The sequence below is a fragment of the Lampris incognitus genome, chromosome 5 (assembly GCF_029633865.1).
Source record: "Lampris incognitus isolate fLamInc1 chromosome 5, fLamInc1.hap2, whole genome shotgun sequence".
In the NCBI taxonomy this organism is placed as follows: domain Eukaryota; kingdom Metazoa; phylum Chordata; class Actinopteri; order Lampriformes; family Lampridae; genus Lampris; species Lampris incognitus.
In genome coordinates, this window is record NC_079215.1 from 29,556,657 (window position 1) to 29,583,944 (window position 27,288).

At 43.2% G+C, this 27,288-nt stretch overlaps 1 protein-coding gene across 1 annotated transcript in view; it reads left to right on the plus strand.

The window, feature by feature from the left end:
• fam13a (family with sequence similarity 13 member A) overlaps positions 1 to 27,288 on the plus strand; it is an 89,497-nt gene that overhangs the window by 57,473 nt on the left and 4,736 nt on the right. The window contains exons 13-22 of the mRNA XM_056280463.1: positions 8,569 to 8,642; positions 9,082 to 9,121; positions 12,173 to 12,348; positions 20,926 to 20,990; positions 21,492 to 21,665; positions 23,740 to 23,805; positions 25,426 to 25,642; positions 26,428 to 26,569; positions 26,710 to 26,791; positions 26,928 to 27,133. Coding sequence (XP_056136438.1) covers positions 8,569 to 8,642; positions 9,082 to 9,121; positions 12,173 to 12,348; positions 20,926 to 20,990; positions 21,492 to 21,665; positions 23,740 to 23,805; positions 25,426 to 25,642; positions 26,428 to 26,569; positions 26,710 to 26,791; positions 26,928 to 27,133 — 1,242 coding nt within the window. The remainder of the gene's footprint in view (positions 1 to 8,568; positions 8,643 to 9,081; positions 9,122 to 12,172; positions 12,349 to 20,925; positions 20,991 to 21,491; positions 21,666 to 23,739; positions 23,806 to 25,425; positions 25,643 to 26,427; positions 26,570 to 26,709; positions 26,792 to 26,927; positions 27,134 to 27,288) is intronic.

Consider the following 27,288-nt stretch of genomic DNA (forward strand, 5'->3'; position numbering starts at 1 on the left):
AAAGACACACACTGCTTATTTTCCATCTATAACTATGTAAATATAACAAAATGTATATGCTCAAATTGCAGGTTTGGGCCTTTAATAGAATTCATTGAACTTGCTCCTGTAAATATATGTATGTATGTAAATATATCTCAATATATCCTAATTTCATATTGTCAAATCACAGATTGGGCATTTAATAATCTTTATTAAACTTGCCCCTAGAAGAAAGTTTTGCGCTGTGCACTTTTAGCATATCCCTTTCAAAGTAAAAATAAGCTATTGTATTCTTATTTTACTTTTGATGTACTGGCAAAAAGGTAAACTTGAGAACGGTGTACTTAAATTTGTACTTTTAGACTTGTTGAATACATTTTGTACTTTGGTGAAAGGTAATAAAAATAGTACAGGCTGATACTTTTACATTAAATAAAACTGGCTTAATACGTATTCTTTTCACTGTGAAAATTAAATATTAATGACTAATAATTAATAATAGTATACATATGAGTACAATTTTGGTGGTTCCCCAAAGTGTGCTTTTTTCACTTTGGTATATTTTGACAAATATGGTGTATTTTTTTTTCCTCACAATGTAATTTTTCTGTCTTTTTGTAGTGCATCTGTGTTTTGAACAGATCTGGGTTTTTTTGGTTTTTTTTTTTAATAGCATGCCCCCCCCCCCCCATCATCCTTTTTGTATGACTCATGGAAAGAAATTGTTCAGTGGCAAAATGCAAAATAACAGCAGGGAAAATTGTCAATATGTTACAGGCAGCATCCTGTGGTTAATGCTAAGCTTTTGTAGAAAAACTGCAATTAGTGATAGCTTTTATCCTCTTTATATGAGTACCAGAAAGAAATTGTCCCTCTAAGTCATTAAGCTGGTGCGATGTTCCTGACATGCTTTGTAGAGAACATTGTATGAATGTGCAGTTTTTACAGCAGTAATCTTTACTGCAGATTGTTTGTCCCACTTTCTCGTCTTTCTTTTTATTTTTTATGCATCTACTGAAGTTTGTATAGTCTTGCTTTTCTAGGTGTAGGGTTCACTTGCCGATGAAAGCGTTGATGTATTTTTCCATATCCATACACAGTGAACCAGTATAAACAGAGTGACATTACTCAGTTAGCTACTTGATGCCTGCCAACAAGTTAGAGATGCTGTGAGTCACACAAATTAGGAAGTTGTCAGAGCTATAATTACTATGTTGAGAGTGAGAGTTCAAAGTTATGGTGAGGACAGGACGGGAAGGGGTTTGCCTTAAGTAATATGAGCCAATCTTTAAGCAGTCTTCTCATGCTAAATTTACATTGTTTGATTGTAAGCATGTTGGATGTTTTTTTAACAAATACACACTGGTCTTGTAAATTATTTCTATCAATGTAAAACTCAGCTGTGGGCGATGCTGTCACCTGGGATTGACAGAAATAGACTTGTGGTTTCACATCAAAGATACTAGTTCTCAGATCTTAGATGTATTTTTCTTCTTTGCCGCCTACTTATATAAGAGCAAAGGGGACACATGATACTTTGACACACATATGTGATTGCGGGCAATGGCTTCTTTACTACTGGCAGAGCAGGTGGCATGTTGAGTGGCTAGCTGACTGCAGTGGTTTGGCACTTAAACTGGAGAAGGTCTCTGGGTCTGTGTAAATGGGAAGCAGGATGTGTGAATGTGAGCTTCATATTACCAGAAATACTTGCATTAATAAACGACCTAAAATATCATCGGGATTAGTCCCAGTGGTGTAGTTGTGTACAGTAAACTTAAACATGGTACAGCGTATACTTTTCTGTGCTGTGTGACCTATCATCCAACCATCTGTTTACAGCCTTCTGTACTATTAGGTCCCCCCCTTGGTTCAGGAATGGTCGTTCCCTCTTCACATAGATGGCCTCTTTGACTCCCCGTTCAAACCAGCGTTCCTCCCTATCAAGGATGTGCGCATCCTCATCCTTGAAAGAGTGGCTACTGGCCTGTAGATGGGTGTAGATCATAGGCGGAAATCTCGGGGGGGACGGGGGGGACACGACCCCCCCATCCTGGGAAAAATATGATATATATCCCCCCAGGATATCACTATAAACAGTATATCACAGTATATCACTATGTAATTTCGATAATATTAATAATACACAACGAAAGCACCTGTGCTGAGTATAGACACTTAATAGTGCATATTTAAGTTTCAAAAGATCGTGATCCCCTGTCCTTTACATCACATGGTTTGATTGCCCCCTACAAAGTTGATATCAGATTTCCGCCCCGGTGTGGATTGTGGAGTCCTGGCCTGACATGTTAGCTCTTCTGTGTTGTGCCATCCTCTTGGTCAGCATCTGTTTAGTTTCCCCAATGTACAAGTCAGGGCAATCCTCCCAGCACTTAACAGTGTATATACCATATTGCTCTGTTTGTGCCGGAGGATCTGATCCTTGGGGTGGACCAATTTCTGGGCACAGTGTGTTTTGGGGTTCGAAAGCAACCGAGACGTGCTGTTTGGAAAATATGCATCTCAACTGTTCCGACACTCCCACCACACACATAATCACCAATGGTTTACGCTTAACATGTCTGAGAAATGTAAAAGTGCTGATGACTCATCAGTATCAAAAAATAAAGTAAGGCTATATCTCAAGAGTTACTTTAACTTTGGTTTTATTGGAGGACAAGACAGGTCTCGGCCAGAATGTGTCATTTGTGGCAAGAAGCTAGCTAATGACATCATGAAGCAAAGCGACATGAAACGACACCAGGAAACAAAACACCAGGAGGCTATTTGGTGAAAGTCAGGAATTTTTTGAGGAAAAAGCAGTTTACACAATCAAAAAGATCCACATACATCAGAAAGCATTTGAAAGAGCAGGTAGCGATTTACACAGAGCCACAGAAGCGTCATTTGGGTGTTTGCTATTAATTGCCAAGGCTAAAAAGCCACATAATATTGGAGAGCAGCTAAATCAAACCCACCTGGCTGAAAATTGTAGAGAGGCTGTGTGGCCCACAGGTGGTGGATACTGTGAAAACTGTCCCACTCTCTGACAACACTGTCAAAGACAGAACTGATAAAATGAACGGAGATTGGCAAAACCAACTGCACGATAAGCTCGGGAATGTTCCCTTTACTATTCATTTGAATGAAATGACAACAGTGTCAGATGAGTCTGTACTCATCATTTAGGTGCAATATATTCACAATGATAACTTGAAACAAGACATTCTTATGTCTACCAATCTAGCCACAACAATAAGCCAAGATATTTTTATGGCTGTGGACTCTTACCTCCCATTCAACCGTTTGCCCTATGAGAATCTTGTTGCATCCTGCACTGACAGAACTGCAGCGATGATAGGCAAAAACAAGGGATTTAAAGCTAGAATGCAGGACTTTTACAAAAAAATTAATGTCTGTGACATTCAAGCCCTTGCCAAACGAGTTCACACAATGATGATTAAGTCTATCAACGCCAGGTAAATCTCTCTGTATTTCGCAGTATACTGGAATTTTAAATCTGGTGTCTGGGGTGACATTCCTGCACTGCATTCCTGTGCTGGCGCACCAGAAGTGATGCGTAGTGATGCATTTTGCATCAACCAGAAATGATTGCTTTGCCAGAGCTGAACTTCCGTGTGACGAAAGCATTAGCATGCCTCTGATTGGCTTGCCTTCAGGGCTTTCTGCCAGAAAGCTTCTGTGCTTGGAAGCTATGATGGAAAAAAATCTATGAAGCACCCAAGAAAAGTTTCTGATGCTCCAGAGAAAAAAGAAACTGTGAGTTCAGAGGAAGGGTTGAAGTCAAAAGAAAGTATTCGACAGCAAGGACAAACGCCAATATCCATTGTTGTAGCTTTTCCTGTCCTCTTTGGAGCGCGCTGAAAATACAGAAGTAAGTACTCTCATTGCCAGAAGGGGGAGATAAACTTCAGCACTGTAGGTTTAACATCCCCGCCTGCCACCCAGTGACTGCTGGGATAGGCTCCAGCATCCCTGCGACCCTGATTGCAGGATAAGTGGTTTGGATAATGAATGGAATGGATGAAGGAAAAAGCCCCTGGGTGCGAAATTTTCCACTGCATGCTACATTGGCAAGCGTTGGCCAGTAGAAATCTTTTGGAAGACCTTGGTAACAGCCTGGCAACTGTTGTTAAAGTTGTAAACTTCATTAAGGCTCGCCCTATTAAGAAGCTCTTTGCCTAGCTGTGTGAGGATGAAGTGCGTCAAACTCTGCTGTTACACACAAAGGTATGCTGGTTGTCGTGTGGACAAGTGCTTGTGCGTTTTATGGAACTGCAGGAAAAAAAGGAATTCTTTCAAGATCGCAATCAACCACTGTGCGAACAGCTGACTGATGCCTTTTTGGATCAAAACGGCATACCTAGCAGACACATTTACTCTCTACGATGAGACAAACAAGCAGATGCAGGACCTTGACTCAAACGTCATGCAGTGCAAAAACGCTCTTAACACTTTCGTGTGAAAACTGGAGTACAGAGTTGGGAAAATGTCAAAAGGGGGGCTACAACAGTTTCCACAGTCTGGTGGCAGTGAGCATGCGTCTTTACGCACAGAGTTTACCCGGCACATGAAGTTGCTTTGGGAGGAAATTAACTCACGTTTTGCCAATGTTGACGAGTACTTATCAAAGGAATCGTGGGTGATGGACCTCTGCATTTCCAGCCTCGAGGATGTGGAATACCTCAGCTGTGCAGATGAGCTTGCTGACTTTCAAAACGTTTTGATGTCAAAGAAATATTTCCGGGAGAATGGATACAAAATGTTTTGCGTAGTCAAAGGACATGCTGTTGCACCCAGACTGGTAAAACATGCCATTAGTTAGTTAGTTACAAGGGTTATCCTCCCATTCAGCACTACTTACCTGTCTGAGCCAGCCTCCAGCGCATTTGTAACAATTAAAACAAAGGCCCGTAACCGGATCGATGTTAGCTTATATGAGAAAAGAAACATTTACCGAAGGTAAAGGGTCTAAGAATAGAAACAGTTATAATTGAGAAAATTTTTGCCAATTATTTGCCAATTTTACTTGGAGTTCCAAGTAAGTCATGTGGTCCCATACTACCATACTACTATGGCTGATTCTGGGGGCCTGGGCACGATAGTAAGTTGGAAACTAAAGCACTGATTGGATGAATGAAAAGGGATGGAAAAAAGAAAGAGGCTGGGTCAGAGCAAATGACGCAAATTATAGGCTCAGCCTTATCATTGAACTACAGTTATGCTTCAATTTCGTACTCTTATTTTGTCTTTGCATCAGAACCCAGCCACTGAGGATGCACAAGCCAGTGCATTCTTAGTGCCGGTCCCAAGCCCAGATAAATGGGGAGGGTTGCGTCAGGAAGGGCATCCGGTGACCAAGTACCTTCCTAGCTGTCTCCCTCACTATTTCTGCAGTGGTTGCCCAGCCATCTGGCAACTCTTCACTACCATCCAGTGCCTGTCTTCACTCCTCCCTGAACTCTACACAACTTCTTCAACTTCCACCATTTGATCCTTGGCTCTGCCTTCACGCTCTTCCTCTTCTTGATCTCCAAAGTCATCCTACAGTCCGCCATCCAATGTTGCCTAGTTATGTTCTCCGCTGTTATCACCTTACAGTTTCCAATCCCTTTCAGATCGCGCCTCCTACATAAGATATAATCCACCTGTGTGCACTTTCCTCCACTCTTATATGTCACCCTGTGTTCCTCCTTCTTCTTGAAATATGTATTCACCACAGCCATTTCCATCCTTTTCACAAAATCCACCACCATCTGTCCTTCCACATTCCTCTCCTTGACAACATACCTGCCCATCACCTCCTCACCACCTCTGTTCCCTTCACCAACGTACCCATTGAAGTCCGCTCCAATCACCACTGTCTTCCTCGGGTACTCTCGACCACTTTATCCAACTCACTCCAGAATTGTTCTTTCTCTTTCTTCCATCTCACACCCAACTTGCAGGGCATATGTGCTGATAACGTTCATCATCACACCTTCGATTTCCAGCTTCATACTCATCACTCTGTCCGACACTGCCTTTAACTCCAACACACTCTTGACATACTCTTCCTTCAGAATTACCCCTACCCCATTCCTCCTCCCATTCGCACCATGGTAGAAAAGTTTGAACCCACCTCCGATGCTCCTGGCCTTACTCCCCTTCCACCTGGTCTCTTGCACACACAGTATATTTACCTTCCTTCCCTCCATCATATCAGCCAGCTCTCTCCCTATAGTGCCATCATTCAAAGTTCCGACTCTCACCTCCACACTCCTACCTTTCCTCCTCTCCCACTGCCTCTGGACATGCCTTCCCCCTCTCCTTCTCATTCGTCCAACAGTAGCATAGTTTCCACCGACACCCTGCTGGCCAACAGTACCAGTGGCGGTCGTTGGTAACCCGGGCCTCGACGGATCCGTTATGGAAATCTGATTCATGAGCTGCATATTTGATTTTGTCTTTGCTTTAGAAGAGTGTCAAAATCAATTTCATCTACTGTTCCAAGACCATTATATACACTAGTTAGAAATTTAAAGGAAATTGGCTACCCATTTTGAAATTCTTCCTTTATCAAAGTACTGTTAAATTGATTTCTGGTGATATTAATTAACGATTCCATACTATTAAAGTTTATAGCCTGATTTACAATAACTGCATTTAGATTCTTATTGCCAATCCATGATTGTAACAATCAGAATCAGAAATCAGAATCGGAAACAATTTATTGTCATCTCATTCATGTAATTTCATACACAAAAAGAGACGAAATTTCGTTTCTCCCAGCCCACAGCAGTGCAACACAAAAGACAAAAAACACATATCCAAAAGAAAACGACACCAGACACCACCAAAAACATACAAAAATGAAGAGAACAAAGAAGAAGAAAAAAAAACAGTCAACAACACAGTCCATTCAGTAAATTTGTAATGCAGTCCAAAAATGTCACTGTCCAGAGAACCAACGCCAGCCAGGAAGACTGTCGGAACCACTGATCTGCATGGGCTAGCAGTTAGACCAGCGGTTCTGGCAGTCTTCCTGTCAATGAACAATGTTCCCATAGAACTGTTTCATGAGACAGTTGCACATTTGGAGACAGAGTGACCATATTATTTCAGTTTATTATGTATTTTGATTACATCGTATCTCAAACTTTACTTAAAGTTTTACCAATTTTCAACCTTATCTCAGTTTATCTGCGACAGGTAGAGCACATGAAAAACATCTGCAGTCGTTCCTGATAGGTTCTGCATCATTGGGGCGGCAGTGGAACCGAGTTTTTTTTTTTTCAGTCACCAAATGACGTGTCATGATGTCAGTTGGCAGCCGTTAAAAACTAAATACAGCCTAGCAAGGTTTCTGATACTCTAATCTACTTTAAACGCACTGTTAAAAAAACACGTCCTCTTTCTTTCGGCTAAGCAACGTTTCTGATAATGGAAATGACATCCCACAACACTAGCGCAGAGGATTTTATTGACAACGATACATAGGCTTACATGCATTCTGGTATGTGTACATGCTGTGCGAAAGACTGTGAGCAGGAAAACTCTGATTTCTCCATCAATATAGCACACAATGGGGGGGGGGGGTGTTCGGGTAGTGTAGTGGTCTATTCCATTGCCTACCAACACAGGGATCTTTGGTTCGAATCCCCATGTTACTCCCGGCTTGGTCGGGCGTTCCTACAGACACAATTGGCTGTGTCTGCGGGTAGGTACGTGTCCTGGTCGCTGCACTAGTGCCTCCTCTGGTCGTTTGGGGCACCTGTTCAGGGGGGAGGGGGAAGTGGGGGGAATAGCATGATCCTCCCATGTGCTATGTCCCCCCTGGCAAAATTCCTCACTGTCAGGTGAAAAGAAGCGGCTGGCGACTCCACATGTATCGGAGAAGGCATGTGGTAGTCTGCAGCCCTCCCCAGATTGGCAGAGGGGGTGGAGCAGAAATCGGGACGGCTCGGAAGAGTGGGGTAGTTGGCCAGATACAATTGGGGAGAAAAGGGGGAAACCCCCCCCCCCCAAAAAAATGTCAGAAATACAGCTGTGTATCCAAGGAGTCCCAAGCAACAACCAAATCAAATCTGCAACCAGGAGACTAAAGACATTGTATGGTGATTGTGTGGTGAAACAAATGGACTAGGTTTTACAGACACATGAAAGAGGACAGTTTTTTCCTTAAAAAAAAAAAGAGACACTCTCCCATCAGAATATAAATTTATCTATCAAGACTCAATTTCAAACACTGGAATTAATTTCCTAAATAAACTCTAATATAGTTAATGAATAATGCAGAACTGTTGAGGCCTTTGCGTGAGGGAACTTAATCGGAAATTGACTTTGTGAACTTTGAAATTGAGACCAGTTTCCATTAGTTTTCTTGTTTTCTTGTTGCTGAAACAGAGATGGATGGGCAACAAGGTACACGGATTGTCCATACAAGTGACAGTATTATCAAAAGATATTTTAAATGCACCGCAGGTTGTCATAGCCCTGTAACGCCAAGTGTATCATACTTAATTAAACCAGCATGTAGTGTGTATGTGAGTGTGAAGCATCCTGATGTTTTGTGTCTATTTCCAGCTAACAGAATGCCTCGGTATGTCTAGTACATGTGAGAGACCTGAAGAAAACGGCATGGAGTCAATAGAGAAATGGTAAGAAACACAAAATCACAACTTGGTTCCTTTTGAAGCCTTGTAAAAATCTCATTCAGCAGGTGAATCAGTGGCCATCCCAGTCTTTACATCAATAAGGTTTCAACAATTGTTAGTCAAATAGTTGTCATGTGATGATTGTCTTCTGGCTGATACCAGCAGCCATTATCTGTTATCTCTTCGTTTCTGTTTACTATACTATTATACATATATTAAAGACATGTTTATCTGATTGACTGGTATAGAAAGGGAACAAAGGTTCAGGTTGCATATCTTCAGTGTCCTTTTTCTTCACAGGCTTCACAAGATCTCAAAGCTGCTTCTGTCACAAAAAGCTTTTATCATAGTTTGATTAGATAGAAGGCAGCAGATTGATTGTGTGGCTGGTTCCTTTCTTGATACAGTAGGACAACTAAGCTTCTCCTATCTTCTTCCTCAGGAGGAACGATTCAACAGAGGACGGCCTTCCTCCTCCACAGGTGACTTTGGTTCACACACATGCACTTTTTCACTTTTTCATCCATTCTCCCCCCCTCCCCCCGTCTCCCTCTCTGTTCAGTTCAGAATAGTTCAGTGAGGCTTTATTGGCATGACTGTGGTTTGATACAGAATTACAAAAGCCTAAGGCAGCACTGACAGCAAAAAGAAAAAGGGTGATTATCATTATAACGGGGAAGTTCATTTGGTTCATTTGGCTGGAAGAGGGGGCCAACAGGTAGAACTTAAAACTATACACCTGCTTTTAGGGCCAGTTATCAAAAAGAGAAAATAAATTCTGAGGGAACTGATCTATTTATCATCGTTTGCATACAAACAGCTTAACAATAGAAGAGGTCCAGTTTCAGGCTGTCTTAAGAGGAGAAGGTACAGAAACACCATGACACAGACGATTGAAATGAAAAAAAGAGTTACGACAATGACAGCTTCGAGTATGTAGTGTTTGTGTGGTTACACACACAGTCCCCCCCTCCTCCCTCTCTGTCACATACCTGCCAGTCTTATACGTATGTGATGATGTGTGTGAATACAGAGTGGATCTGGTCATCTGTCTATGCTACCAGGCAGAGATGAAGCTCAGATGGCAATTAAATTAAAATAGGGAGAAATAAAGGAAGGAATGAAGGAGACAGAAAAGAGAAGGTGTTTGGTTGCTTGCTTGTGACTGATGTGTTACCAGACTTTTCGATGTTCATGATACCTTGTTGCTCAATGCCATGTGACACTGCCCAATTGTTACTTTTAAATGTGGTGGACGCTGGTGCATTTGGCTGCTGCTCCGTTTTTGAACCTAAGTTCTGCCGTTTAATCAATGCCTTTGTTGCTATAACTTGGCCAGTAAAGTTGTCCTGCGAGTTTGTGGTTACATGCTACCCATTTATCCTCCAATCCAAATACTTTCACTAGATCAGCATCTCCAGATCAGCTCATCGTTTTACCTGCCAAGAAGTTCCCTCTTTTGCTAGCTCCAGGACTTCCAGGGCTGATTCACAGTGTAACTTTGTCGTCCTGCTACCACAGTGGTTAATCTTTCAGTCTCTCCCTGCCACATGGCAACCCAGCACAAACCCGGAGATGGCGCCATACTATGGCGACTCTTCATGAGCTGTTCTCGAGTTGTTGTTTGTTTTCATGTTATATGTCGCTTTCATTGCACAAAACGCGTCTTGCAAGTGCAACATTACCTGTGATCGCCAGACTTTACTGGACATACGCTTAGATGTCCCCAACAGCTGGAAGCCGCGGGACTTCCACAAAGCGACCTACAACAAACAGGTACTACCAAGGAGCAATGGTTGCGGACAGTGCTGCCGGAGGTAAGGTAAACGAGGTGGCTCCCTGGTGAGGCTACAGTGGCATCCTACTTGGCCCCTGATTGCCAGCACAATGCTTTCTAACATCCAGTCCCTCAACAACAAGCTGGATGAACTTCATTGCCGAATCAGTTCTCAAAGGGACATGAAGGACTGTTGTGTTTTCTACTTTACAGAGACTTGGCAGGGGCCTAATACACTGCCCACTGAGGCAAATTTGTAATTTGTGATAATGGGCTGTACAAAGAAAATTGACTTGACTTGATTTGTACGGCTATACAACCAGAGGTTTTTTCTGTGCACCGTATGGACCGTTCCATGATAACTACTGGCAAGGTAAAAGGAGGCAATGTATGCTTCTTTGTTAACAATTAATGGTGCACTGATGTGGAATAGTCTCTCAGTCTTGTTCACCAGTTTTGGAACAGCTAACAATAAGGTGCAGACCATTCTATCTCCCAAGGGAATTCCCCTGCATATTGTTAACTGCTGTCTACATACCACCACAAACTGCTGCCACAGTGGTGCTGAATGAACTGTGTGGAGCCATTAGCAGGCAGGAGAACTTGCACCCAGAAGCCATTTCAATTGTGGCAGGGGACTTTAACCAATGTAATCTGAAATCTGTGCTACCAGAATCCTCATTATGTCACCACAACAAACAACATGTGAATCTGTCCAATCTCTGTCCCATTCCTCAGTCCTCACAAGCTATCGCAAAGCAATGTCATCTGAAACTGGCTTTGCTTAACACTCATCACTCAGTAACAAAAGCCTCATTCTGAATGAATTTATAACTGACAGTAACCTAGATTTCCTCTGCCTCACTTAAACCTGGCATAAACCCCTGGACTGTTTCTTGCTAAACCAGACCACACCCACAGGATTCACATACATTAATAAACCTCATCTTGAGGGGAGGTGGTGTTGCTGCTGTTGACAGCAAGGACATTAAAAGGACATAAAAACAACCACCATTTCCATTCCTGTTACTCATTCTTTTGAACACCTTGCCTTCAAACTCCCTGGTCTCACTCCTTTCATCACTGCCATTATCAACATCTCCTCTTCCACCGCTGCTCTGTCCCAAGGCATCCCCCAGGGTTCAGTGCTTGCTCCTCTCCTGTTCATCCTTTACATGCTCTCCCTAGGCAACATCATACATAGTCAAGGTCTTAGCTTCCACTGCTATGCCGATGATGTCCAGCTCTATATCGCCACTAAATCCATCACCACTGCAACTCACTCCACTCTGACCTACTTCCTTACTGAAATTAAATCATGGATGCAAACAAACTAAATTGTGATAGATCAGAAATGATCATCATCGGTCCCAAATCCCTCACCAAAACCACGCACCACATCTGCCTCACCATCGATAACCCCACTCTGTCTCCCTCCCCCACACATTCACAACCTCGGAATCATTTTCGATGGCAACCTCTCCTTTGAACACCATGTCAACTAAATTACCAGAACTTCCTTTTTCCACCCAAAAAACATAGCTCATCTCCACCCATCACTTTCCTCTGCTGCGAAAACTTCGACCCGTGTCTTCATCACATCCAGAATTGACTACTGCAACAGCATTCTTTATGGCCCATCATCCTCTATGGATCATCATCCAAAGTTCTAAATAAATTCCATTACAGCCAGAACTCTGCTGCTCACCTGCTCGCCCACTCCCACCCCTGTGACCACATCACCCTTGTCTTTCAGAACCTCCACTGGCTCCCTGTCCCACACTGGATCCAATTCAAAGTCCTTCTTCTCACTCACAAAGACCTCTATAACCAGGCCCCCTCCTACCTCATTGACCTGCTTCCCTACCATACTCCTTCCCACAGCCTCCTCTCCTCTGATGCCAACCTCCTGTCTCCACCTCACAGAACCAAGCACTAGATATGGGGCAACAGAGCCTTCTCCATAGCTGCCCCCTCCCTCTGGAACTCTCTCCAAACACATCAGAGACTGCACCAATCTGTCCACATTAAAATCATTAATCAAACTCACCTTTTCAGAACTGCTTTTAATGTGTGGTTAATGTGTGATATGTTTTCGGTGTGTTGCTTTTATGATCATTTTAACTTATGTAAAGTGTCATTGAGTACCCTGAAAAGCACTTTTTAATAAAATGTATTATCATTATTATTAAAATTTAAGGTCAGGTCACAGTTAATCCACTGTATTTGCTGATTGGAAAAATAGCTTGAGAATTTTAGCCATAAATTAGAGTACTGCTCATTAGTGTCTCATCTGCATAAAAGTTGCTTTTTAGAATATCCCCACTATCAAATGGCATTATGATTGTTGGTGTTGCAAACAGATGGTGGGGGGGGGGAGCCAGTTACCCTCTTCATATGGTTGTTAAATAAATCTAGACTAAAGCATTGAATTATAAAGCACTGCACCAGTCTGTTGGAATTCATTTCTGCACAGCCCAGATGGATTTTTAGTGTCATTCATGCCACCGCGTTGGCAGTACGACCAAGCTGTATTGCTGAGAAGCCATCTGGACCTAGCATGGTCCCACAGGGACTGTCATCTGGTGTGGTAACCTGTCTGCTCATCTTATTTGCTTGGTTCACCACACTGAAGCTGTAGATGCAGGCAGTGCCCTCGGCTCTCGCTTTCCTTCCCCTGTGCTGTGGTTAGATGTATCGATCAGTTGGCCATGCATGTGTTGACCTACCATCCTCTGTCATGCACAGTGTGTCTTTATTCTTTGGAGTCAGTTTAACACATAGCCAGGTGACATATCGGATGAGTATAATGAGTTGCTGACTTTGTGTAGTTTGTCATTAGTTGTTGAATATTCTGCATTATGAATGTGTTGCAAACTAGTCCTTCAGAGTTGTGACTTGAGTGCAGACATACTCAGTTTTGCTCTCTCTCTCTCTGTTAATTTCTTACAAAAAAAAGCATATACACTCAAGCACACAAATGCACTCATCCCAAATGTGTCAGTGTGCCAGTGTGTGGCCTCCCCTGTAACCTGATATTACATTGGACTGCCATTCAGAACAAGTTGTTCCTATAGCATAGAACAGAAAATGAACTGCAAGCTGTCATGTTCTCTGCTAGTCCATGTGTGCAGTGCAAACATGCACAATCTTATGAAAAAACAAAACACTGACCTAAATACATTTTTTAGACATTTTTACACACACACACACACACACACACACACACACACACACACACACAGATCAACATGCATATTATATACACACCCAGTTACATGCATACATACGCACAAGCTGTAGGTACCCCCCCCCCCCAGACCCCCAAAATCGAGCAGGTCACAATGTTGAGGAATCTTAATTGGACATAGCTTTTAAAGTTTCTTTTTCTTTATTAAGATATACCATACTGATGACAATTCCAACCAGGATTTTGCTGCATGTGTTTGAGTCTGCTTTTGTCATATTCTGCATGTGTGCTTGTGTGAGTCTGCATGTGTGTGCGTGCATGTCCGTGTGTGTGTGTGTGTGTGTGTGTGTGTGTGTGTGTGTGTGTGTGTGTGTGTGTGTGTGTTGAGTGGAGTTTAGGACAGACCTCTTGTACAAAAGAGGCATATACTGCCTTTATTAGTGTGTGTTGTGTGCTCTTTCTCACATGTACAAGATGGACATGGTGTATGTGTGTGTGTGTGTATGTGTTTGTGTGTGGGCTTGGTGCATTATCTCTCATGTTGACATGCCTGTCTGTGTGCTACCTCAGCATTATCTTGTGTATACGCCAACATATATTTTCACTCTGTGCATTCCCCCTCCCCCCAACAGAGCTCAACCATTGTCTAAGAGAACCCTCCAAACATTGCTCTATCTCATTTGCTCTATCTTCACACGTGCAGAGACATACACACACACACACACACACACACAACACTCCTCTGCCCCATCTGCCCCAGGATTGCACATGGTGATGTAATCAAGGCAGCAGCCTAGTGATATGAACACAGTGGATTATGGTTCCAGGGAATGGGAGCATTGAGTCATGTGTTTGCAGGCATACTATGTGACACCATGGTCGCCGTGGCCTGGAGTGAGTTTATGGGCATGTTTTCCTGCTCATTAGCTTCAAGGTGACTGTGTTTCATGGTTATCTTAAGAATGAGGCCAGCTCAAGAAAAGCTTTTTCCATCTGTTAATTCTGTACGCCATTGTTTATTTCATTATACCATAATGGCGTCATGATGAGTTACAGGTTCATAAAACAGCTGAAACTGTTAGGCTCAAGTGAAAGTGGTTTAGATATTTGAAAGGTCTGTTATCAATAATAGGGACTATGCTTGGCTGTCTGATAAGAGGAAGGTCATTCAGAGTGTGCAGGTATAAATGCACCATGACAACTGGTACATGTTAATGTAGACATGCATGTATGTCTGTGAATGTTCTCATTCACAATAATGTGGTCGTTGAGACTTAAAAACATACATGCATGTATGTTTTTAAGTCTCAACGACCACATTATTGTTCTGTTTGAATCTTATTTAGTGTTTAGTAGGGCACGTCTTTTATCCATTCACTCTGATACAAGACCCCCTTAGCATCTCAGGGATAACCAAACAGGCAAAAACAAATCCACATTGCAAACAGACACACTAACCAACTGAACTGTTTCAACTAAGGCCCTGTTTAGACCTGGTATTAACATGCATCTTGGGTGATCTGATCACAAGTGGACAGCTCTAAGGCCTTGTTCAGACTGCAGGTAAATTGGATTTGCTTCTCAACTCAGACCTTTAAGACAGACTGTCAGTGTCAATGTTATTTGCAAATGATCAGATTGGATTTGTGTGTCCAGACATCAGGAATCAGGAACACTGTCATTTCATTTCATTTCATATACTTGCATACATGAAATGAAACGAAATGCCATTTACCCCAGCCACAGCAGTGCAGCAAAAAGGCAAAAACACATCCAAAAACCACAAGAACACACATATCCAAACTAACACATATATCCAAACTAAACAAAAAATCACTGTCCAAGGAAACGAACACCAGCCAGGATGACTGTTGGAACTGATGGTCTGCATGAGCTAGCAGTTAGCTTAGCTCAGCCCACTTCCGCATCCTGTCAGACCACCCTCGGTGTTTCCTCCTCGGTTGCAGCTCCAGGCAGGGGCCGTGGTCACTGGGCCCACCGGACGAAGCAGACCAAGCCCTCCCAGCCGATCCAGCGCCAGCTCTCCCAGCAAGACACCTTCAACACACACCCCCCGCACTCCACACAACGACATCAAAAACACCACAGTCAACGCCAGGTGAGGCCGCCACCAGACCGCCCTCGGTGTTATCGGAACTGCGGCACCATCCTAACTATATGGGTTGCTGTGGTAACGATGTAGGCGTGAGTAACTACGTATGCTGGTGACGCAGTTTACCAACGCGGAAGCATGAAAAATGGAGCTCAATCATCTTGCTTTCCAAATGATCGTGCTGTCATGTCGCGGTGCAGAACTCCGTCGTACCAGACAAACTCAGCAACGGAGGAGGCTGGTATATGTTGCAATGTTCTGTGCTGCAGTGTTGGTGGGCACTCTGGATTTGACGTCATCGCTGTGTGTCACGTTGCAAGTGATGGAAAAGACAGTTTTAAATATGATTTGGGCGGCCAAACAACCTCCAAATGTGGTTTATGTCCTGTTTGCAAAAAATAATAAAAATAAATAAATAATATATATATATATATATATATATATATATATATATATATATATATAATAAGATAATAATATTGGTGTTATTATATAATAATGATAATAATTATATAATGATGGGGCGGCACAGTGGTTATCACGGTCCCCTCACAGCAAGAAGGTACTGGGTTCGAGCCCCAGGGTAGTCCAACCTTGGTGGGTCATCTCGGGTCGTCCTCTGTGTGGAGTTTGCATGTTCTCCCCATGTCTGCGTGGGTTTCCTCCGGGGGCTACTGGTTTCCTCCCACAGTCCAAAGACATGTAAGTCAGGTGAATTGGCGGTACTAAATTGTCCCTAGGAATGTGTGTGTGTGTGTTTGTGTGGGCCCTGTGATGGCCTGGCGGCTTGTCCAGGGTGTCTCCCCGCCTTCCGCCCAATGACTGCTGGAATAGGCTCCAGCATCCCTGTGACCCTGAGAGCAGGATAAGCAGTTAAGACAATGGATGGATGGATAATAATAATAATAACACATTTTATTTGTGGGCACCTTTCAGAGCACTCAAGGACACCTTACAGAACACAGTTAAAAAAAAAAACAAGCAGCACTGTATCAGACAGCATAAAATCAAAACAAAGCAGGGTAAACAAAAAAAAGTTAATACAACAGATAAGTATAAAATCCTCATCTGCACAAAACTCAATGAAGTGTGGATCAGACTGAATATGCCAGTTTGAAAAGGTACATTTTGAGATGGGATTTGAAGGTTGAAAGAGCCAGTGTTGTGAATGTCTTGTGGGAGGGAGTTCCATAGGCAGGAGGCAGAAGGACTGAATGCTCTAGACCCCATGGTAGTCAAGCGGCCAATGGTGTAGTGAGTTGGAGAGCAGATGAGGATCTGAGAGTGCTGGGGGGGGGGTGTGGATATGAAAGAGTTCAGAAAGACATGAAGGAGCAAGGTTATTAATGGCCTTAAAGGTGAGAAGCAGGATCTTGAAGTCAATACAGTATTTAACAGGGAGCCAATGGAGTTCCTGAAGAACCAGAGTGATATGATCTATGGAAGGAGTTCTGGTAATGATATGGGCTGCTGAATTCTGGACCAATTGAAGTTTGTGAAGACACTTGAGGGGAAGACTGAAGAGGATACAATTGCAGTAGTCAACACGGGATGTAACCAGGGTGTGAATGAGTATGGCAATGCTGTTAGGTGTAAGTGATGGGTGAAGATGATTAATATTGCGGAGGTGGAAGTATGCAGGCTGAGTGACATTGTTGACGTGAGCTTCAAAAGATAATGTGCTGTCCAAGATGACACCAGACTCTTAACCTCAGGTGATGGAGGAACTATAGAATTGTCAATAGTTAGACAAAAACTATCAGGTTTAGCCGACGTAGATTTAGCACCTACTAGGAAGACCTTGGTTTTATCACTATTAAGTTTGAGGAAGTGGTATGAAAACCAGGATTTAATTTCTAGTAGGCAGTCAGAAAGGGAAGTGGGTGGAAGAGTGGAGGTAGGCTTGGTGGATAGATAAAGCTGGGTGTCATCCGTGTAGCAGTGAAATTGAATGCCAAATTTCCTGAAAATATGGCCAAGAGGTAGTAATAAGCAAATAATAGATAGTAGGGGTCCCAGTACAGAGCCCTGGGGAACACCGGTAGTAACAGGATCACATTTCATGTGGTTTTGAGGAGTGAGCAAGGATGTCTCAGTTTGTTAAATGCGTGTCACTTCGACTCCTCTCTGCTCATGTTTCTGTACGTGTTTATGTGTTTATTTACATGATTGTGACACGTCTATGCCACAGGGAGTTATTAAAATCACATTTCATGTGGTTTTTGAAGTCCAGACTTTCTAAAATTAATCTGAATACAACCTGAATATGCCAAAAAACGTATTTGTGCTGCAGTCTGAATAAGACCTAGGTACGTCAGTTTACGCCTGGCATTAGAATGTGTCTCAAGTGACCACTTGTGATTGGATCTCACTTCCCCGCTCTAGATGCAAATAAACATGTACATCACTGTGGTAGGGGTGTGTGTCTTAGCCTTGGCTGCAAGTGGAGAGAGGGGGCGTGGCTAGTAGGAGAGCAGACATGATGAGATGCTGGTTAGTGAGTAGCCTCAGGTGTCAAACTAAAAAAAAAAGCAATGAAGCTGGGTCCTGGGCTGACTGACAGACACACGCCAGAGACACGGGAAATGCAGGGCTGAAGGGAGACAGAGAAAGGGAACACTACAAAGGAGAGATCAAGGAAACGTTTCTGGCATCATCAGAGTGTACCGGCCCATGCGAGTGAACAAATGAAAGTTGTATAGACTGTGTTAATCACCCAAAACCGTGTCCACCTTCATCTCGAACCCTCCCTGTGGCATAGACATGTCACAATCATGTAAATAAATACAGAAACACGAGGAGAGAGGAGTTGAAGCAACAAACTGAGACATCCTTGCTCACTCCTCATTTTAATGTGCCGTCAGTTAGTATGACGTATTTCACATCTGTAAGTTATTGCTGTCAAATTATGTTATCATACAAAATTTGAAGTCCCATAACTGCACTTCTTTTCTTTTATTTTCACTCCACTTTTTTGTGAGGCACAACAGGTTTTTAAAAAGTACTGTGTAAATAAACGTTATTCTGATGCTGATGAGGTAGATCTGTCTTAAAACCTTCAGACCCCTGATCTGATATACAGCATTTAATAAATAGTTTATTGTGGGTAAATAGTTTCACATTATTACAATGGGGTGGATGCAGCAAATGCATGTCGTGCCAGGTAGAAACAAATAATCTGATGAGGAAAATTAACTGAGTGAATTAGGAGCGTCAGGCTGCGATTTGTTTGCCTTTTTTCATTTTGTTCTCAAAATACACAGCAAAAGTTGAAACTCATTCTTAAAATTTGTTATGTGGGAAAATGTAAATGTCTGAACACTAGAATTTGTAATTCTCAACCTGAACCCTGTCAGCCTCGACTGATCACATCAGCTCAGACTCAGATTATTTAATAAATGAACTTGTACCTGAAGTTGAAGTTGTGGTTCTGATGTGTGTCGGAAACTTATATATATATATATATATATATATATATATATATATATATATATAAGTTTCCGACACACATATATATATATATATATATATATATATATATATATATATATATATACTAAACCCAGAGGAGGCTTTGGTGAAACAAGTGTTTTTATTCACTAAACAGCTGCTTTATAGTCTACCTGCAGTTCAGGTTGCATTTGGTCCATCACCTCTGACACTTCAGCTGCGCTCGGCAGAATCAGACAGGATATTTTTTTCTATTGAATATTATTTCTATTGCTTACAATGTGGCCTGGGACACATGTGCGTTTACACTGCAAATGCGATGTGGACAAATGCGTCCCATGCCACCTCCAAATGTGGCCTGAGCGATCGGATCTCAAGATGCATTGAGGACACATTGGGTGCATTCATACCTGTACTTCGAGCCTTCCACTTGTGATCGGATCACCCAAGACACATATTAATGTCAGGTGTAAACAGGGCCTCTAGCAGCTTATTCACAAATGCAAATGAAATCATCAAACAAACAGATTGCCATATAATTAACACCAACACATCCCGTGGCAGTTAAAGAGAAAGCTGAGTTGGTGAAACAGATTTCAAAGAAGCCCAGTGGATCACACAAAGGGTGGGGGAGCTTGGGAAGTGGATGATTTTCCATGTAAACAGTGACAGTAAATGCTCCTCAGGGAGAGCTCTGCGTTATTTGGTCATGGGCCACGTTATTTCCCACTCAATAACCAAGGAGACTTGATAACCCTAATAAAAATGTCACCAACAATCTGGTCTTGCTAACACAAGAGAGGGTTGTAACCGAATATGATTGGCAGTGAGCGAAACCCGTCTTCTAAGTTGTCTCTGGTATTTATGAGGGCTACTGGAAGTTGTGTCTTAATCTTTTTTTCCCCCCTCTCTCTATCTCTATAAATAGGATGGTGTCATTCCCAAAGGGGGGAAATGGGACAGTGCACACTGACTAGTGCTAAGTGGTCAGTGATCATGTTCAGAAAGCATGACCAGACAGCGCTTTGAAAACTGCATTGAAAATTGTTTGCACTTCATCAGAATATAATGGCCAGGTTTTATCACGCCGTACCCACAGGGCTAAAGGCCGCATCTGATTAGTTACTCTGGGAAATGGTGGACAGGTTATGCCAACTGAACGGGAAAGATGTGCGGGAGCTGTGACATTATTTCCTGGTATGAGTTGCAAGCCAAGACTGTGGAGTGAATAAAGGAGCATGAGAGAGAGAGAGAGAGAGAGAGAGAGAGAGAGAGAGAGAGAGAGAGAGAGAGAGAGAGAGAGAGAGAGAGAGAGAGAGAGAGAGAGAGAGAGAGAGAGAGAGAGAGAGAGCGAGAGAGAGAGATTTAGAAACAGAAGAAATGCAGTGTCCTAAATATAAAGATTTTTGTTTTCTGCAGAGAGTTAGAGAGAGGGAGAGAGAGAGAGAGAGAGAAATAATGAGTCAGCCAACATGAACTGGCTACACTTTACAATAAGGGTACATTTATTAACGTGAGCTAATGACGTAATAAGCATTAACTAAAGCATTAAATTTATTAAGGGTTTACAGGTTAATTAAGATACTAACTAATATTAGCAAGTGATGAATACCATTAGTAAATTATTACTGGACACATTAGTTAACTGTTAATTAACTGTTAGTTACTGCTTATTACTGGTTAGTTAATGTACTTTTTGTTAAGTGTAACTACTAAATATTTTGTTGGCTTTTTTATTTTTTGTTATTTTTTTCAGCAAACCTCCATTCCTTGCTTCCTCTGCCCAACCTTCCTCCCCCCCTCCCCCTCCCTGCTGCGAACGTGAAACAAACAACTCGAGCAACGCCAGGGTGGGGAATGCAGAGAGAGAGAGAGAGAGAGAGAGAGAGAGAGAGAGAGAGAGAGAGAGAGAGAGAGAGAGAGAGAGAGAGAGAGAGAGAGAGAGAGAGAGAGAGAGAGAGAGAGAGAGAGAGAGCGAGCAGAAGAATGCACGCTGCAGCGTAGCAGTCAAGGGAGCGAGGAAAAAAAGAGCAAGACAAGGAGGGGTGTGGGAATCCAGCGGGTAAAGGAGAGGGTGGAGTTATCTCCCTCTCTCCCCTCCACTGCCCACACACACACACACACACACACACACACGCACACACACGCACACACGCAGACTCGCAGCCACAGACAGATGGGCGGATGTTATGGCCAGCCAACTCGGCCAATCGGCAGCAGGGAGCCGACACCCCCCCTTCACTGTTGGGGCAGGGCTTGTCTGAAGGACTGTATGGTTGAACTTAAAGAGTGTGTGCACAGTAGCTGGCCGTTGTTGTTGAGTACTCTTTCTTTTTCTCATGGTTTTGCAGGCGTTAAGAATGAAGATCCAGGAGTCGCACGTTACCTGTGACACAGGGCGAGCCTGCAGCAGCGTGGTGCGCGGTTCGGACCTGGAATGTGAGGAGGTTCCCCAACTGGACCTGACAGCACTGACTGAGGACAGCAACTGGGGAGGTGAGTTCAAAGTTGCTCTTTTGCTGCACCCTCTTCCTCGCTCACACTCACGGGGCACACACCAACACACGTCTATCATTTGAAGTAGGCCTCATAGTCGCTCCTGTGCGAGCAGTATTTCGTACAAAAAAAATGCGCATGCAGGCACAGGCAAACCCACCCGCCATCCTCCACCCAAATTCAGCTCGGCTCGTGGACGTCTTGGTAGCAGCTGCGCACCTCCTGCCCCCCTCTCCTCCATCTCTTCCTCTTCCGCGGAGGTGGTCTTAGTGTGTCTCCTGAAAGACTTGTTAGTCAAACATCCTCTTATGTTCTCAAGAAAACTAAATCTGGAAGGGAGACACTTCCTGGGCTTTGGCGGTTTGCTTAGTGGGCAGGACAGCACAAGATCATAGTCAGCTTTTTTTTTCTTTTCTTTTTTTTTCTTCTTCCAGACATGTGTTGTTCTTTTCATCTGGAATATCAATAATCTGAATATTTATCTTTTTCTAAGGCTCCTCCTTTATTGATATTCAACAAGTAAAGAAGTAGAAGTGCTCACTGAGATTTTTCTTGCATGCTTCTGTTATGTTTGCACTCCCCATGTCGCAGCAAGAGGGAGGTTTATAAAATGGTTTCCAGAGTGACAGCTGCTGTAATGACTACGTGTAAGTAATCATTAAGAACGGAAAGTTGAACCATGTTAAAGCCAGTGCACAGTTGGACCGCAGACACTTACTTGGCTTGTGGATGACTAGAGTGATCTAGTTTGTTTGGCTGCAGCTCTGCACATATGATACAAAGATGCAAGTGATAAATCATGTTTCTTTTTTGTGATTACGAGGTCATCAAATCACATTAGTGATTCATTGCTTACAAGAATAGCCATCAGCATTGTATTATTCATAAGAGCAAATTTAGACTTGAGTTTAATGGCGAGGGGGATTGCATTGTGATCAGTTGGTGATTATTTTTGATTGGGGGTTGGATGGAGGTGTCTTTGTTTTGGTGATTGTGAGGCGTGTTTGTATTGGAGCAATCATCAGCTGAACCATTGTTATGGTTAAATACATTGACAGCCTCAGGTATGCAATGACATGTCTTTACACCTTTCAGTAGTAATATGTCTTTATCCCAGCTACAACAATTTCCTACAGCCGATGACCAATCTGGCATATTTACCTTGGAACAAAAAAAATATTGATCATACCTTGAAGAAAATATTGTTTTGTGTAATCACGCTGAACTTCAACACACTGGTGTTTTGATCCTTAGCAGAAAAAGCAACCACACGTATACTTAGTGGAGCTCTCTAGTGGCAACATGTGAAATGAGAAATGAGCGGTTGCTAATTGTGACTCAGTTTTCTTAAGACTAGTGGGCGAGTCAGATGGTGAAATATTGTTACTGAGTTTACAAACTGTGTCTCTGTACCAAACACCATAATTTTAGGCTGCAGTGAAAGCCTGTTGGTTGCTGCTTTTTATCACTTGATTTGGCAAACAGCAGTTGTGTGGGCGTATGTTTATGTGTGCTCTACATATCATTGAGCGAGTTGAAGCCGCCACAGGGATATCAGACATATCTCTGTTAGATGCTGGCTTCCTGAGTCATCACCCAGGTCCTTGGAAGCCAGAGAAAGAGCAGGGCTCGTCGTAGCCAGAGCATATGAGTACATGATCCTGAACTGTTGAGGTTTGGAGTCCATTTGCTTCTTAGCAGCTGTAGGTGTCCATTTGTATGTGAAATTCAGAGCAGATGTGTATTAGATGAGAAGAGGACGGATGTGGTTCTGTAACACTGGGATTTGGATATCAGACCTTTGTTCCGACACAGACTGTGCCAGCTTGTATCAGCAACCCGATATTCATTTTTGCCCGTTACTGCCTGTCTCCCTGCCAGAGATGGCCGAAATATTCAGTGTGGAAAGTGATTAATAGTTAATTGTATCCAACAAGGGTACGCTCATATGTTGATGTGTTCTGTAAGTCAGAATCAGTGTCTTATGTTTGTTTTCATTTGGTTATTTTCTAAATATGTTTCTGTTTGTTTTCTTCTTCCTTCCATTCCTCCACATTTCTTTTCTTTCCACTAGAATCTCCATTTTTCAGCACCCCCTTCCTTGATTTCAAAAGCATTTTTCAGCAAATTTATTGCGATGGTAAGTTTGACGGGAAACCATGATAAAGAGTTGGCTGACCCTGTAATGAGTCACTACTCAGAGAAAGAAAAAGCCAAGTCATTTGTGCATGACCCCCGTCACTGCATGGCAACACCGTTCATGAAATGATTCGGCATGTTTGCAAGCAAGAATTACACCAAATAACCTTTCGGGAGAGGGCAGCTTGACATGTTTCATTGTTTCTTTAGTCAGCTCGCTGGAATCCCAGCGAGCAGCTGATTAAAAAAGCTTCATTTCGAATGCCATGGCACCCTATTGACCAGCGACTGTGTCCTGTGAGCAAGGTAATAAGCCTTGGAAGACATTTGGTTTAAATGGGAGGATCACCTGCCGCTGTGAGGAACCCTGTGGCGAGTCCTGGCTTGTGTTGAGTGGCTGCATGGTAAACTGCACGTACAGGAGGACGCTAGGGGCTCTGGAGCTGGAATTTGAGCTAGGTCACGTCACGTACACCTAGACCCAGCCCTAGTTAGAAAAACATACCATGTGCAGTTCCAGAAGGGCTGTGCATTTTTTTCACGGGTTGTTTTTGACACCTGGTACGTTTACATTGCCCGTTTCACAGAGTTTGTTTTTGCTCTCACCATCCTATCTCCCTATGCAGCTGCTCCTCAGTACACAGGTAGAGTCACTTGACACCTGATGTTATGGGAAAATATAGTTTCGCTCCTTTTCCATCGAACATACATCATGATTCCTGCTGAGCCCAGCTCATCCTTGAGTTTCAAGTTTTGACAGGATTGCAGTTCCTCCTTTAACCTTCACTCCTCACCTAGCAACAGTCTGCTTGCTCAAACAATCTCTGTTACTCCCCTTTCCTTCCACCCACTCACTCCTCTATAAGTGTTCTTTATCTTACACATATGCATGCAGCATACAAACATATCAGTCAGACCAAACGGTGGAAAGTCACAACTGTTCCTCTTCAAAGGGATCATGCCTGGATATTATCCTGTGGAGCTGGGCATTATTTATAGTCCAGGGATTGTTAGGGATATCTACATGGCTATTTTCATCAGACATAATTATGGTGAGAGTGGAGTCTGTATCTGGGGGATGAATTGAGAGGTGAGGGAGGGTCGACTGGGATGTTAAGCCACAGTTCCGAGACAACAACTGTCACTGTCAGGCCTCTGAAAAAGTTTTTCCAACGTAGCTTTCAGAGTCACTGAATCCTCGCCAGTGACCTTCGCAACATTAGTAGGTGCCATTCTACCTTTATCTGGGCAGCAGCAGGTCTCAATGATAGAGGGCTGGAATTGGTGTTCGTTTTTACAGATTCAGTCACTGGTCATGTAACATAATAACAAACAAACGTGATTTTACTCAGTTGCACAATTGCTACTGTGAACAATTGCTATGAACAATTTTATTCAGGAGTCTGAATGATTCGATGATTTTCAATCCCTGTGTTTAAAAAGAGATGATTAGATCTTTGTTGATCAGCGGATGACACCGTTTCGTAGAATATACTCCAGCCAGCCTCCTTTTTTTTTTTAATATCGAACAATGTTGACAATATTGTCAAGTTGTTTGATTCGTAGGGATTTAACTTGTTCACATGCCAAATGTATGTGTGTTTGTGTGTGTGCCTCTTAGAACCAGTTCCTGCCAACTCATCGTGGCAAAGGGAGAGCATGGACCGTGAGGAGGCTCGACTGTCCCCTCATGCTGGGGGACGTCTGATACGTCAGCTCCTGGAGGAGGACAGTGACCCCATGCTGTCCCCTCGTTTCTATGCCTATGGCCACTGCCAGCAGTACCTGGATGACACGGAGGTGCCCCCCTCACCACCAAATGCACACTCTTTTGTCAGGTAAGGTAAAAGAAACAAGCCCACAACACAAAACCCACTAATACAATGTGTGACTATAACTGCGACATGTATTTTTGGCGTATAAGACTATTTGCAAAAGTCTGTGCAGTTATTGTACTTGAACAGCTTTTTTTTATAGGATTGTACGATTTCTGACTGAGCGTCTCTGTTTCTAACGCAATTCTTGTGTTGGGGTATCTTGATAGCGTAGCGGTCTATTCCGTTGCCTACTAACACGAGGCTCGCCGATCAAATCCCCTTGTTACCTCCAGCTTTGCCGGGCGTCCCTACAGACACAATTGGTCATGTCTGCGGGTGGGAAGTTGGATGTGGGAATGTGTCCTGATCGCTGCTCTAACGCCTCCTCTGGTCAGTCAGGGTGTCTGTTCGGGGGGGAGGTGGAACTGGGAGAAATAGCGGGATCTTCCCATGTGCCACGTCCCCCTGGCGAAAATCCTACTGTCAGGTGAAAAGAAGCGGCTGGCGACTCCACATGTATCAGAGGAAGCACGTGGTAGTCTGCAGCCCTCCCCCGATCAGCAGGGGTGGAGCAGCGACCAGGACAGCTCAGAAGAGTGGGGTAATTGGCCAAGTACAGTTGGGGAGAAAAAGGGGGGAAAAGCTTAAAAAAAAGTTGTGTTTACTTTTTGTCTTTTATATGTTGTCTTTCTCTGTAACTTTGATGTACTCTTGTTTATTGCTGCCTTTGGCCAGGTTTCTCTTGTAACACAGATGTTAATCGCAATAAGGTGATTTTACCTGGTTAAATAAATATATCCCTCCAGTCGTAGGCGGAGTTCATCCCTTGGCTCCTGTGATGAGGAGAAAGAAGAGCTGACGGCAGCCCAGCTCTCAAAACGCATCCATGTACTTAAAAAGAAGATCCGCAAGTTTGAGGAGAAATTTGAAGATGAGCGTAAATACAGGGTAATAACTCACAAACCAGAATTTAACAGATTTACAGGGCTTGCTTCCAATAAGTAAAAAAAGGACATTGGCTTTCTAAAAAGTTGCTGTAGATTGTCAGCGGAGCTTCTGTTTTCATCGATTGTTTCGTTTCTGTCCAGCCTTCTCACAGCGATAAAGTTGCAAACCCGGAGGTGCTAAGATGGGTGAATGAACTGGCCAGGCTTCGCAAAGATCTAAAAGGTAATCTGCAACAGACGTAGATGCAGATGGTGATCTTAAGGCTACATTTAACAGATTCCTTACTTAAAAAAAAAAAGATTTAACATTAATGGGATATCTTCCACCTCTCTCTCTCTTTTTTTTTAAACCTTTTTAGAGCACAAACTGTTGAAATCCGAGGAGGATCTACCTCCAGTAACTCGTCAGCGCAGCAACACACTGCCCAAGAGCTTTGGCTCTCAACTGGAGAAGAAGCCTGCTCAGGAGAAGGCGCCTCTTCCCCCTGTGGAGACCACCCTGGAGGTGGTCCTGAACAAGCTGCAGGAGAAGAGGAATGATCTTGGGCGCCCAGAGGACATCAAGGTAAGACTATGGCCTCACTGCGCACTTACAAAGCATGGCTAGAGCAAGGCAGAGCTTGCCAGTGGTGGTTATAGGTGACCCACACAGTGTAAACATCCGGTCACATGTCTACTATGGTGCCATAGCACGTCTAACCTTATCGTGTGCAGAAAACA